Source organism: Galeopterus variegatus, unplaced genomic scaffold (genome assembly GCF_000696425.1).
Source record: "Galeopterus variegatus unplaced genomic scaffold, G_variegatus-3.0.2 Scaffold2362, whole genome shotgun sequence".
Taxonomy (NCBI): domain Eukaryota; kingdom Metazoa; phylum Chordata; class Mammalia; order Dermoptera; family Cynocephalidae; genus Galeopterus; species Galeopterus variegatus.
The window spans coordinates 79,724-94,788 of NW_007728473.1; the positions used below are offsets into that span (position 1 = coordinate 79,724).

The 15,065-nt window shown below is 39.0% G+C and overlaps 2 protein-coding genes across 2 annotated transcripts in view; one reads left to right on the plus strand and one right to left on the minus strand.

Annotated features, from left to right (window-relative positions):
* Positions 1-8,325, minus strand: part of RECQL (RecQ helicase-like) — a 27,189-nt gene extending 18,864 nt beyond the window's left edge. The window contains 4 exon segments of the mRNA XM_008581473.1: positions 643-822; positions 1,955-2,152; positions 7,339-7,388; positions 8,267-8,325. Coding sequence (XP_008579695.1) covers positions 643-822; positions 1,955-2,152; positions 7,339-7,354 — 394 coding nt within the window. The 5' untranslated portion in view covers positions 7,355-7,388; positions 8,267-8,325.
* A 751-nt stretch (positions 8,326-9,076) lies between these two features.
* GOLT1B (golgi transport 1B) overlaps positions 9,077-15,065 on the plus strand; it is an 18,224-nt gene continuing 12,235 nt past the window's right edge. Inside the window, exons 1-2 of the mRNA XM_008581474.1 lie at positions 9,077-9,260; positions 14,736-14,827. Coding sequence (XP_008579696.1) covers positions 9,236-9,260; positions 14,736-14,827 — 117 coding nt within the window. The 5' untranslated portion in view covers positions 9,077-9,235. The remainder of the gene's footprint in view (positions 9,261-14,735; positions 14,828-15,065) is intronic.

A 15,065-nucleotide genomic window follows, 5' to 3' on the forward strand; every position in this document is an offset into this window, starting at 1 on the left:
TACGGGGGCAACACTGAGGGTTGCGATCCGTTGTCCGGTACGGGGGCAACACTGAGGGTTGCGATCCGTTGCCGGACACGGAAAAAGACAAAAAAAAAAAAGAAAAAGTTTCCTGCTCCATTCCCTAGCTTCTCCCCCAAATAGCAGCATCAGTTCCACCTGGGAGCTTGTTAGAAATGCAAGATCTTGGGTCTCAGATTAAATCAGAATCTGCATATAGATTAGATCACCAGGCAATTGCTATGCATATTAAAGTTTGAGAAAACACTACTCTACACTGAATTCTGTGAAACCACACTCATTTTGCTCACTACTATATCTCTAGTACCTAGCACCACAGCAGACATACAATAAAGATCTGGGACTGGAATTCAGGTCTAGTAATTATTTTTCTAGTGCTTTCTCTCCTCCAACATGTTTTTAAATTATGTCTCAGGAACCAGATAAAAGGATTACTCTCAGAAGTCTTTAACGTTCCCCCTTTAAGTGAAACTTTTAAGCATCTATTAATGTAGAGATAAATAAAACAAAAATCCACCTGATTTTTATGTATGTATAGTTAGAAATTATTTTTTTAAAGAATTAAAACTATATTAACAGAAATCACTTTTCAACTTAAAATTAATCTTTATTAATACATACCATCAGAACATAATGCTGGTAACTGGTAGCATAAGCTCTTTCCACCTCCTGTAGGCATAACAAGAAATACCTCCTTTCCAGCCATTGATACATTAATAGTTTCAAGCTGAAGAGGTCTAAACTTCTGCAGTTTAAAGACATTTTGCAGAACATCTTTAACTTTACTAGACCATGGAAAATCTAAAAAGAGAAAAATAAGTTAAATATATTAGGATTACTAGGATTATAAATGAGACACAAACTTGAATTGCTGCTTTTATAATAGATAAGAATCAGATAAATGTATGTAAGACTTTTAATACTTATGGGCCATTAAACTTTTATAATAATTTGTTTTTTGTCTTTTTGTCTTTTTTCGTGACCGGCAACGGATCGCAACCCTCAGTGTCGCGCCCATACCGGACCGGGACCGGCAACGGGATCGCAACCCTCGGTGTTGCCCCCGCCCCTCGCTCAGCCGGTGAGCGGCCGGTCTGCATGTGGGATCCGAACCCTCGTCGGGAGCGCCGCCGCGCTTCCCAAGCGGCGCACTGTAGCAGTGCGCCACCGGGCCGGCCCCAAACTTTTATAATAATTTTGAGATTAGTTTAACTCACTAAGCTAAGCAAAGCAAAAATGATACATTATAAGAAATAGTACATCAGAAAAAATACATAAACATTTGTCAGTTGAGAATTTACTCACACAAAAAAGTAAGGTGCTCAATCAGTTATTTGAAAAACAGTATGAATGTTGATCAGGGAATTCACAGCATCGTAAAAAACTCAAATATCATAAACAAAAATTATTTGGAATTTTTGGTATAAATATCCTATTTAGAAGTGAATCCCTAGAAAACAATATCCATAAAAGCACTGCAATTCCTTCTACAGTTACAGCATTCTATTACAATTAATCATAAACATGATGCTTGGCAAGATCTTGAATCAAAAAAGGTTTGTTCACTAGGGCAAGAAAATGAACTAGACTTTGGCAAGGAGTTCAAATAATTTTCTTAATGCTTTTTTAGTTAAAACTTAGAAAATTTAGCTAAAATAAATACCTTATTTTTCAAGCATCGACCAATGTTGCTAGGACCATATTTGGAAAAAATAAAATATGAATAATAAAAGCTTAATTTAAAAAGTCTACAGAACATCAGTGAGGAATAGTCTACCTATAATTTTCCCATGCCACTGAAGGAATGGCCAATTTCACCTCTAAGCCTACTGGAAAGCATTGACCCACGCAGAATGATTTCATTCTAGTTTTAAAAAATGAGAAGCAAAACCAGCAAAGGAGAAAAAAAAAAAAAAAGAGAGAGAGAGCAAACCTTCTTTATTCCAAGCAGCAGGTGAAGAATCACATTCATTGCTTGCCTCAGCATCAGAATCCTCTAAACATTGCTTTATTTTTTTTGTTAGGACTGTTTTTTTCTGAATAAGCTCTTGTTGCTTTTCCATAAGTTCTTGAATTTGAATATCTACTGCATGTAGCTCATTAGTTACAGAATCCAGTTCCTCGGTTAGAGCTATGAAGAGGGGGAAAGATACAATGACTACAGAGAATTAATTACAATTTTAGGTGTCCCTATTGATTTTTGAATGTTCCTCCCCATCTAAATTACTGATGAACTATTAGTAAAGCAGAGTGGTTAAGAGCATATGTTTTGGAGTCACACAGACCTGAGTTAAATCTCAGGTCCTCCTCTTACGTGCTGAGTGCTCTTGGACAAGATACTTACCTGCATTTCAATTCCCCCATCTGTAAAATGTGGAAAATATCTAACTTACATGTTATTGTCGTAAAAAATTAAGTTGAGATAACATATTGCAAGTTCTTGACACAGTACCTAGTACACAGTTAAACATATAATTTACAGAAGATTCTGCATGATATATATTGGCACTCCCTGAAAGTGAATAACTAAAGCTCTACACTGCTCTCCAGAATGGCCTGAAGAACAATGGGAAGAAAAATTCTCCCACTTGGCAGAACTTCATGCAGTGCACATGGTTATTCATTTTGCAGAGGTACAGATCCATATTAAGTCATAGGCAGTGGCTAATGGATTGGCAGGATGGTTAGAAACCTGGAAGAAAGAAAATTGGAAAATTAGTTGTAACAGGTCTGCCGAAGAGGTATTATGTGTAGATCACTCTGAATGGGCAGAGTGTGAAGATGCTGTGTCCCATGTGAATGCTCACTAAAAATAACCTCCACAGAGGAAGATCTTAGTCAGGTGGACAAGGTCACCTGGACATCAGTCAGACTCATTCCTAGTCACGCCTGTCCTTGCACAATGAGGTCAAGAACAAAGAGTCCATGTTGCAGCAACACAGACTGCCACTCAGTAAGATCAATCTAGCTATACACACAGCTGAGTGCCCAACTTGCAAATAACTCATACCAACCCTGAGTCCCCATTGTGGCACCATCCCTAGGGGGACAGCCAGATGCTTAGTGGCAAACTAATTATACAGGAACCTTCTATGATGAAAGAGGCAGCACTTTGTCAACTCATACCAACCCTGAGTCCCCATTGTGGCACCATCCCTAGGGGGACAGCAAGATGCTTAGTGGCAAACTAATTATACAGGAACCTTCTATGATGAAAGAGGCAGCACTTTGTTCTCACTGATACAGACACTTGCTGTAAATATAGATTTGCCTTCCCTGCCTACAATGCTTCTGCCAAATCCATCATCCATAAATTAACAGAATGCCTACTGATTGTCATCATATTCCCCACCAAATTGCTCAGGACTGAAGAGTTCATTTTATAGCAAATGAAGTAAAGCAGGAGGCTCATGCTCAAGGAATTCACTGGTCTAACTATGCTCTCCAAAACCCTGAAACAGCTGGCCTGAGAGAATACTGAAGGGGCATCTTGAAGACAATTATGGTGCCAGGTGGGTGGCAACACCTTAAAGGCTGGAGTAGTATCCTCCAAGATATGATATGTTATACATCAGCGAATACTCTCCCATAGCCACGATTCATGGGAATCAGGGGTGGAAATGGTAGTGGCTCCTCTTATTATTACCCCTAGTGATCCACTAATGAACTTTTTGCTTCCCATCCCTGAAACTTTGGACTCTGCTGGTCTAAAGGTCTGATTTATCAAGAAAGAAATGCTTCTACCAGGAGAAAATGCAATGGTTCCATTAAACTGGAATTTGACTGCCAGTTGGCTACTTTGGGTTCCTCACGATAGTAAATCAGGCAAAGAAGGAAGTCATTATATTGGCTGAGGTAAGTGATCCTGACTATTATGAGGAAATTGGGTGGCTACCACACTATAGAGGTAAGGAGGAGAATATCTGGAATGTAAGGGTTCCTCTAGGGAGCCTCTTAGTAGTCCTATGTCCTATGATTAAAGTGATGGAAACCTACAACAACCAATACAAGCAACTGCTAAGACAAATCCTCACCAGTCAAAGACCCACGACCAGGTGAAGGCAAAGGATATGAAATGGGTAAAGAAGGTAGTTATAAAATACCAGCTATGACATGACCAGGTGAGAAACAAGAATTGTACTACCTATAAGCCTTTCTTACCTATTTTGATATTTGTATATAAACCAAGTTTGGGTTTTTCTTTTTGTTTGGTCCCTCTCCTATTCCATCAACATGTAACATAAAATATGTTTATAGTAGCTAACCTCATATGTCGGGATATAAATTACAGGATTATCAAGGAGTATATGATTCAGCAAAGAGGAATGAATGAGCATCACCCAAAGATGAGTGAAGAGAATCTGTACCCTCTTTTGGGGAGATGGTCAATCTGTACTTGGTTGTAGGAGGGATAGTTATATCACTTTAGGCAGAAGCATGATTTGCTATTGCCTTTATTTAGAAATTAAATATGATTAAAAGAGAAGCATATGGGTGCCAAGTAGACAAGGGGTGCAGCCTGGTGGTTTTCTATTATGATCACTCTGCTAGGCTAGAACTACGCTTCTTAGAACTCCCTTCCCTGCACAGTTCTAGGTTAGGGTTGCACAGGAGAAACTCTGCCAGAGATTTAGAAGGTAGAAGTGAAGCAGCAGCCATATATTCCATATTTAAGAAGGTCAGTGTAAAGTCAGGGTTAGTGACCTCGTTGGTACTGGTGTGGGTAAACAGATGGGCCCATACTCCAGCTGCTACTAGATAACCTTGGGGAAACAGCAGGGCCTGCAGCTCCTCCAAAGCCTGTCAATTCTCCTCTTTCAGCTTCTCTGAACCCTCAGCCAGATTGTGTGCAACTCCACGGTGAAGTACACCAGCTTCTTGACAGGTCTCCTGCATCACCAAAATTGGAGGCTTTGAGGCAATGAGAAACGAACACAGGTTCTGGTGAGAAACAGAAGTTCCTCTCCACAGGTAGCAGTTTGTCTTTGTTTTCCATACTTCATATCCACTTTCTCTTCCCACCTGCTGGCTCTGTCAACTTCAGGCCCAGTGCCAGGTGCATAGACAACATATGTAGAGAGCTTAACCACTTCCCATAATCACACAAGGGGTTTAGTAAACCCCTTATATCAGTCACAGTGCTTCGGCATCCCTGATCAAATTCTACCTGATCAGATGTTAATGTCAACCCAAGCTACAAAATCAATATCATCATATCTTAGACAAAATTCTGATGGACTAAGAATATAAGAAAGTACAGCTAGTTGCAATAAATCAGGGAATTTTAACATTGTTGTTCAAAATTATACCATCTCTAATGCTGGCCTGTACAAGACAAGATTTTACTACAGGAGGTGAGATTGAAAAGTCACGTGAATGATTTCACCAGTCCATAATGGAGAGGGACTGCAAGTGCACAGGGCTTATTACTGCTACTTCATCTCAAGAGCACACTGAATTGAGGGGGGTTACACTCCAGTGTTCCGAAGCTTACAGCTGATGCATGGGAGCCAGTCTAAAAGTAAACACTAAAGATTATGCAAATAAATGCCACTTCAAAACAATAAAACAGTGCAGGTATTAAAAACAGAATAATTACAAAATAGAATTAATTTAACAATATTCTATATTCTATATTTACATTATGTTTTTAAAAAATCACGTTACAAAACAGTATGTGTAAAATGTTACACACTATGTACAAAATGTTAAAAATGATTGAAAAATAATACACTGAAATGTTAATGGTATTAATCTGAGTAGCAGAATTAGAAGTGATTTATATTTTCTTCTCTTTCTTAGGTTCCTAGAATTCTGTCAAAAACATTCCATAGAACCCTTGTGCATTGCTGGTGGCAATGTAACCTGGTACAGCCACTATGGAAAACAGTATGGCAGTTGCTCAAATAATTAAACATAGAATTACCATATGATACAGCAATTCCACTTCTCAGTACATCATGCATCCCTTAACAACAAGGATGCATTCTGAAAAATGTGTCACTAGGTGATTTTGTTTTTGTGAGAAAGTGTATTATGAAAGAAAACAGTAATGACTTTTCCTGTTATCTACACTGGCCACGAGTTGCATGAGCGTGGGCCCTCTAATTGTGTTACCAAGTCTCTCTGTGCCTCACTTCCCTCATCTGTTAAATGGTTAGAATAATACCACCCCACAAAGTTATTAAAATTCAATTACAGGCAGGGATTGTGCCTGGCATTCTGCAAGCACTAGTGAGTGTTAGCTAACTGTTATTAACTATTATTTTGCTATGGGGATGGGTGAGAATTATTTAAAAATGCAAGAATTATAAGTGGACAACAATCCTTTCACTTGGGGTTAGACCTCATGTGTCAAATGCTTGGCTTTCTATCTCAAAGGCCTGAGCTACCTTTCAGAGGGTCACCCTGTGTGTAAGCTAGGCACTCCTCCTCAATATATTTTGTAGTAGGTTTGTTTACACCAGCATCACCACAAACACAAGTGATGTGTTGTGCCACGATATTACAATGGCTACAACCTCAAGAGGAGATAGGAATTTTTCAGCTCTATTATAATCTTATGTGATCACTTTCATATATGTGGTCCATCATTGACTGAAATGTTGTTACACAGCACATGACTATATATACCCAAAAGATTTGAAAGTAGGGATTCAAACAGACATTTATACACCAGTGTTCATAGCAGCATTATGTTGTGCAAAAGTCTATTTTAAAAGAAAACAGTAATGACTTTTTCACAATAGCCAAAAGGTGAAAAACACAAATGTATATCAACAGATGAATGGATAAACAAAATGTAGTATCTACATACAACAGAATATTATCAGCCTTAAAAAGGAATAAAATTCTGATGTATGTTAAAAAATGGATGAACTCTGAAGACATTACACTATGTGAAATAAGCCAGACACAAAAGGATAAATATTATATGATTGCACTTATATGAGGTAACTAAAATGTCAAATTCACAAAGACAGAAAGTAGAATAGTGGCTATCAGGGCTTTGGCGAAAGGGGACAATAGAAGTTACAGATTAATGAGTACACAGTTCTGGTTTCGGATGATTAGAAAGTTCTGGAGATGGATAGTGGTGATAACTGCACAACAATGTCAATGCATTAATGCCAATGAATTGTTCACTTAATAACAGTCAAAAGAGTAAGTTTTGTTATGTATATTTTACCATAATAAAAAAGCTAAAAAACCCCATCATTTCTATAATGAGAATTTTAAAAACAAACATTTTTTTCAAAGATCAGACAACTAGAAATAGAACAGAATGAACTACAGAATGTAATCATTTCCACTAACCTGAAATGGACGCCATTCTCTAAAGTTGAACTGGAGATCCAAATTTCTTTCTAAAAACGAAAGAACAATCATGGTTTAAAATTTTTTAAGCAGTACTACTGACAATGTTCAATCAATGATAATCTGTCACTACTAAGCACAAAAATGTTAGAAAGTAAACTGCATATTGCAATGACCATTCAAATAAGAACTACATGGTTCTTCCCACACTGATTTTTATGAAAAATTTTCCAGATTTCAGAGAAGTGTCCAAAGTCACATAACATTTATCTGACATGTACAAAGTCAATAACACTTACCAAACATCCACCAAATATAAAGTGACATAGCAAAAAAGAGCAAAGATTAAAGAGATCTAGCAATAAATTACTGTCTGACTTTGGCAAAGTTACATATCCTTTTCCTCTAAGCCTCTTTCTCTACCTGTAAATCTGGGATGATAGAAACTATATTATATATAAATAACAGTTTGAATAGATTCAAAAGTCGCAGACTAAGCAAAATACGTCAACATAAATAATGAAATTAATCACTTACGATTTTATTGAACACTTGCTTTAAAGAGTTGCAATTTAAGCTCAACCGTAAAAGAAAAATGGGTATTCCACAGACAGACATCAGAAGGAGAGAACATGGAAAGTTTAGAGTGGGGAAGAACCTGGCTTGTATTAAGGAACTCTAAGTACTTATGAATGACTAATATTTCCACTTATGAGCAAGTAGAAGATGAGGCTTCAGAGTAGAAAATTTAAATTCCCCCTAATTTTATGAATACCTCCCCCAGTTCTCTAATATGGACAATCAACACTTTCTAAAACTAAGAATGCTCTCCAAAGGTAGCTTCAGCACCCCTACCCTTACTCAGACTGACCTTCGACCCTTCGTACCTAGAATTCTGAAGCCACCACTATCCACAGAAAAAACTTACGGTGTGTCAGCCAATTATCGATGTTGGAGGAAATGCCACTGAGGTACCACTGGTTAAATCAAACACATCCCTCCTCTCCCCGCCACCTGCATTTAGAGGTTAACTTACGGTGTGTCAGCCAATTATCGATGTTGGAGGAAATGCCACCGAGGTACCACTGGTTAAATCAAACACATCCCTCCTCTCCCCGCCACCTGCATTTAGAGGTTACAGTCATTCAATACCCTCCCTTTTGCTACTGTGAAACAGGACGTGGAGGAAGCATCCCCAGTTTAACTTACAAATAAACGGTGGCTGCTAATAAACAGGCTTTGGTGGCCAAGCTTCCTGCATGAAAAAGGCTGGAGAGAGAAAAAGAGACTGGCTGGAAGGCGAGCGTGCCCTAAAGGCCGGACTTCTCAGAGGGCAAGGCGGGAGTTGACGCCCTCGTTTCTCCCCCGCCGAAGTGTCGGTGGAAGGAAGTGATCCGCGATAGACCGGCCTCGCCCTCAGGCGGGAAAGGGAAACATTAAAGGAGCGCACGCCCTTGGCCCCTCAAAGCTGTAACAGGAGTTACCCAGGAACTCTTCCCAAGGGGTTAAAGGAGCCGTCTCCGACCTCAAAGCGCCCAGGCTCCGGACCGCTACGCACCTGTCAGCCGCTCCCCAATAATACGTTCCCGCCATCCAGCCGGGAGCACCCACCCTTCCGGGTCGGTCCGTTCAACCAATCGCAAGTAACAGCCTTCTCTAATTGGTCAAGAGGTGTGGCCACCGTGCATCACCGAACAAGGCCACGGGTTATTGGTTGAGATTGAGAGTGGGTTTAGCCAATGGGCAGAGGTCTTGAAGATAGGGTAGGGGTGGCTGCGTGTTTCCGGAAGACGTGGCGGCTCTCGCCTGGGCTGCTTCCCGGCTTCATTTTGCCCGACTCAGTTTCCCACCCTGGGCGTTTCCAGGTGCTGCTGCCGCTGCCCTCACCGCTGCAGCCATGATCTCCTTAACGGATACCCAGAGTAAGCGCCTGCCCCAGGGTCCCCGTCTCGAGCCCTGCACACCCCGCGCTGGGGCTGGGTGTCGCCCGCCCGCCCCCTCCGCCCGGGTCAATGAATGAAGCTCCGTATTAGGGGCGGCGGCCTGCGAGACTGGGCGAGGGCTGCCTGGAGGGCACGGGGGCTAGACTTGCAGTGGCGGATCTGTCCTGGGAGGAGAGTCAGTGGGGCTGGGTGGGACGCCCGAGCTGGGGAGGGGGAGCTCTAGCCGGGCGTCAGTCTCGCGCCGGGGTCGCTCTGCTCTCTCCGTGCCCTGTGAGATGGGCGCTTTGTTCCGGGGACCGCCACAAGAGGAAGTTTGATGCGCGGTGCTCGCGGCCCACTCTCGGAGTCGAAATGTCACCTACTGCAGGCTCTTTTTGAGAATGTGCTTATACTTAAGTGTTTTTAATATTCTCCTTTTGCGATCACTGGAAGCAACCTTCCAAAAATCCCTTAAGAACGACTTCACTTTTCCACCCGCTAAAGTTTCAGCAGTAGTAAAAAGCCACTTTGTGCTCAGTGAAAGGATTTCTTTCGTTTGTTTTGCATATTGTGCTTTGTGGCTTACTATTTTAGCATCGCTTTCTGCCTGCCACAGAGTTCTCCAGGCCTATCTCATCTCAGGTTAGCATTGCTATCTGTTTCCTTTTCTTTCAACAGAACATTTGCACTTTTCTACCCTTCCTTGTCAGTTTTAGTAATTTTTGTATTTATATACGTACCCAAGCTCTGTGCTTGCTTATATTTTGAAGGTCGTGATAGTCTTTTTGTCTCACTTTATCTTCCATGCCTTTAGTTTCTTACCCAGTTAACTTACTCAGATTTTCAAGAGTTTAAGAGTTAAATAGTGTATTGAAGTGAAAATAGAATTTCATTTAAAATGTCCTATTTTAAAGTGGAGTCTTAACGTTTAGATTCAAGTCATGGCACACTTGATTTTAGCAGAGCATCTAAGGTCTTCTACACACACTGCCACCCTAGTTAGGCTCTTTTCCCGTGGCCCAGGAATGTTGCCCATTTTTGTCCATTGGCCTTACCTGTCTGATCAGAGAAAATAAAATACCTGTATAAGTGTAGTCTTTTTATTTGGGGGGTGGGAGGGTCTACTGCAATAATAATTAGTGGCAATTATATAAACTTACTTTCAATTCACTGTGTGCTTTCATATAAATCATTATGTCTAATTATTATATGAGTTAGAGCCCTGTAAGGCAGAGAGGAGCATACCCCTGTTATAAATTGAGATACAAAAGAAACTCAATGCACGGTCATAAGAAAAGTGACAGAAACAAGTCTTCATCCCAGGTCTACTAGCTCAGAAACCCTTGTTTTTCTCATTGTACCCTACCAGCATCTAAGAAGACTTGTTATGAACTTCATTTGAGATCTTAAAAGAATCTGTTTGTGATATTAAATATATAAAAATGTGAATTTTTTATCCTGTGCATAGAGATTCTCTTCTATTGAAGGCTTGTTATAGGGATGAGTACCTGATTTACATCCTTCTAAAAGCCAGAACAAGGGTGTGGGGTTGGACTATGAGCAGAATAGGAACATGGTGAATTGAAACATAAAATTATTGGTGAACCAAAAGCTTTTCGGATTTCAAATTTGTGTGTAGCTGCAGGGATTGGCCATGGTTCAAGTGATTTGCCAGTATTATTCTGGGATTTTGATTCTGGGAGAGGGTGACCAAGCACTGATCAGAGTAGAATAAATAGCAATTCATGATTATTTTAAGGGATTTTAAAACAGCACACACACACATTTATTCAGAGGGATGAGAAAGAGGCAGTTCCCATGTAGCCTCTGTCTTCATTTCATTTTGTTGCATTTCTTAAAATTCTACCATGATATTCAATTGAGTATAACAGCAATCCAGTTGCTATTCAGCTGAATTCTTTTTTTCATAATGACTTCTGTATTTTGAAGAGCATAGTAAGAAAGACAATGCTGCTTTTTATACACTGTGGACAAAATACAAAAATGCTAACAGTGTTGGCTATTGGATTTTGCATTTCTTTTGCTATAAAATTTCCACAATAAGCTTTTTATGTTAGACAAATTAATTTTATCAGATTGTTCTTTTTAAAAAAAAAAACTTATAGGCAGGAGGAACGAAGGTTTGATACTACACAAAAAGAAGATTAATTTATTTTACTGGGTATGATTCTGGTGGGAAGAAGGCAGTTCTAGGTAGGGCTTTTGATGGTCAGAGGACTTCTGAATGCATAAGGATAGGAAGGAAGGGAATTCTGGAGATGAGAAAAGGGCACAATGACAGTTTGAGTCTTTTGACCCATTTAGATCAGGGGAGACTTGGCAGCATCATGCCAGTGCTAGTTTTGGCCAAGAAGTTACAGGCAACTGTTTTCTGCTGGACAATACTAGATAAAGGAGTAGGAATGTTTTGGTTCCAAGCTGTGGTTGTAGGGCCATAGGCTGTGGAAGACTGGATTTATATTCTAGCCTGATTCCACACCACCACCATAATCCAACCTTACCCCCCAGTTACCCCCACACACTTTCGCTGATTCTATGATCAAAGGTAATTAATTTCTCTGGATCCTTAATTGCCCATATGAAACATGGGACCATTGCTACTTTTTACCTCACATTTGGTTAAAGGAATTACAAGATATTTGCATAAATACTTCATTAAGTAGTGTATTAGTTCATTTCTGTTGCTTATAACAAAATACTTGGAACTGAATAATTTGTAAAGAAACTATTTATTGCCTACAGTTTTAGAGGCTGGGAAGTCCAAAGTCCAAGGAACACATCTGGTGAGAGACTTGGTGGTGGGTACTCTCTCTACTACTCTCCACAGCAAAGCAGGGTGTCACATGGCAGGGGGTGGAAGCAGAGAGAGAGAGAGAGAGAGAGAGAGAGAGAGAGAGAGAGAGACTAACCTCTCACTGGCTCTTCTTTTAAAGCCATCAGAACCATGCCCGTGACCACCATTAAACAATCAACTTCTTAATCCAGTTACTAGAGCCTGGTCCTCACAATCTAATCACCTCTTCAAGGCTCTGCCTGTCAATTACCATAATAGGATTTCCCACCCTCAACAGTTACTTTGGGGGTTAAGGTTCGGTGAGTCTGGGGGGACATTCAATCCACTGCAAATGGTAAACCATACTCAGATGTTGTCCTTTTTCACTGTAGTCAATTTTTTTTTTTTTTTTGTCTTTTTCCGTGTCCGGCAACGGATCGCAACCCTCAGTGTTGCCCCCGTACCGGACCGGGACCGGCAACGGGATTGCAACCCTTGGCGTTGCTCCCATGCCTCGCTCAGCCAGTGAGCGGGAACCGGTCTGTATGTGGGATCCGAACCCTCAGGTGGGAGCACCACCGCGCTTCCCAAGCGGCACACTATCCAGTGCGCCACCGGGCCGGCCCTGCAGTCAATTTTTAAATAGTTCTACTGGCATCTATTTAGTGCTGTTAGATAACAAACTAATATTAAAATTGAATCACCTAAAGATCCTTCCCTCAGAAGTTCAGTATACTCCAGTGCCCTTGAGTTTCATTTAACCAAACATATTTAACCTGAAAAAAATCCTGTGGGAAGAAGTATGGCTTAATGATTAAGCACATGGGCTTTGGATTCAGATACATTTAGGTTCGAATGCTTAACCAGAAAGGTGACTTTGGGCAACTTAAGTTAACACTCTAAACTCCTTCAGTTTCCTCTACCTCTACAATGGTGCAATATACCTACATTTCAGTAGTATTGGGTAGATTAAGTTGTATAAGGTATGTGAAGAACCTCATAATGCCTAATTCATGGTAAATTTTCAATACCTAGTAGGTGTATTTCCATGTAATTTCCTTTCTGATGAAAAAACATCTCAAAATTTCTATATAATTATTCAGATACTTTGCAAAAAGATGGAAATTGGTCATATTCAAATAACTCAGCTGCCAATGATTAAACCTCAGTTGCCAAATAGTTATTTAATGGAATTTTGCTTGTTCTTTTGTCAGTCTAAACAGTTAACATCTAAACTGTTTAGATTTTAGTAAATTCTTTTAAAGCATTTAAGCATGCATGAAAGTATCAGCCTCAAATTTTCATAGGAATGTGTGTCTGTGGAATACACTTAAACTGGTGTATTTATATACAGGTATCTGAATTCTTTTAGACTAACTTTGGGAGCAAAAGATGTCTAGAATGAAAGTCAGTAGTAATTAGAAAATTGAGGGAGGTGAGTGATGTAGAAAAAGGTAAAGATGATATAAAGTTTCAAGTCATCATAACATTTTGTATGACTTAAGATTTTTTTAAGTAGCTGTGACCTATATTTTAGCTTTCCGGAGCTGAGGCAAAAAGTTAAGTAACATTAAGAATAACTAATAGTGTATTTAAAATTGTGTTTCCAAAAATATGGTGACTTCTGCTCTGTCTCATTATCTGTATGCAGTTAGTGCTTGCAGATAAAATAAGGATTGATGGCTATATTTCCTAAAAACAGAAGTAGAGTGCTCAAGGAGGTGACTTAGTAGATTGTGCTTTGTAGCATTATAGGAGAGTACATTTCTCACTTTAGAAAGTTAAGACTTTTCAAAATAAAAACATAAGACCTAGAAAAGTAAAGTCAGTAAAATTATTAATTTTATATACAGGGTGAACTTAGACGTCAAAGCTTATACTTTGTCCACCAACGTATATTCAGTACCTAGAACAGTTCCTGGCAGCTAGTAGTTGATCAATGGTTCTTTGTTTTTGAATGAAAGAGAAAAAAACCTATAATATTAACACTAGGTAAAGCAGTATTCTTTGAAACTTTGGAGGGGTGATTTTAGGACTCTAGACTACATTAATTCATAGTTTAGTTAAATTTGTTGATAATAAATCTATAATAAGCCATGAAGAAGTTAAAAGTGATGCCTAACCATCTGATAATTAACTTTGAGAAGACAACTATCATAATTCCCAAAACATTTCTTTTTGCCATTATGAGAAGCAGTGTATAACTTAATGAAGTATATTGTGCTGACCTAAATTTCTAATGGGTTAAAGAAGTAATTAATTTTAAGAAGGGACTACAGATATTGTACATGTTAATAATAGTCATAGAATATGAAAGGAGATAAATTGGAAACCTATATATTTATATTTGGCGCTAGAGAGGTTCTTGGGAGGAGGAAAAAGTGTATAACCAAAAGTTTAGAATCCTGATTTATCTTTTTCTGTTATGGGTATGTCTGTGAATGTTATCTCCTATACAAAGATTAGAAATTCACATTCATATTTTAAATTGTAATTTGCTGATGTTAATTTAATTTGTTAAGATCTTAATGAATGTCATTATGAAGTTGACCTGCAGTGTTGGGGGCCTATTTCCTTATATCAACCAAAAGAAAAACTGAAAAATGTTCTTTCTTAGTTTACAGGGATGTTAATGTGCCTTTAATTTTTCTGTACCCTTAACCATATAACTTATATTGCAGAAATTGGAATGGGATTAACAGGATTTGGAGTGTTTTTCCTGTTCTTTGGAATGATTCTCTTTTTTGACAAAGCACTACTGGCTATTGGAAATGTGAGTTTTTAAGTACATATTTTAACTAAATTAATAAGGAAATTTTAATTGCAAATGAATTATGTGCTATTAAATTTGGGGGAAATAATTCACTATTACACATATATAATTCTATTACATTCTCTATTTCCATCAGGAACAAAACCTGTAAGCTTTCTGTTTAAAAAAAAAAAAAAAAGGTTAACACCTAATGAAGTTTTCTAGTTCCATAACTACCTGTTAAGTGTTTATGTGATTT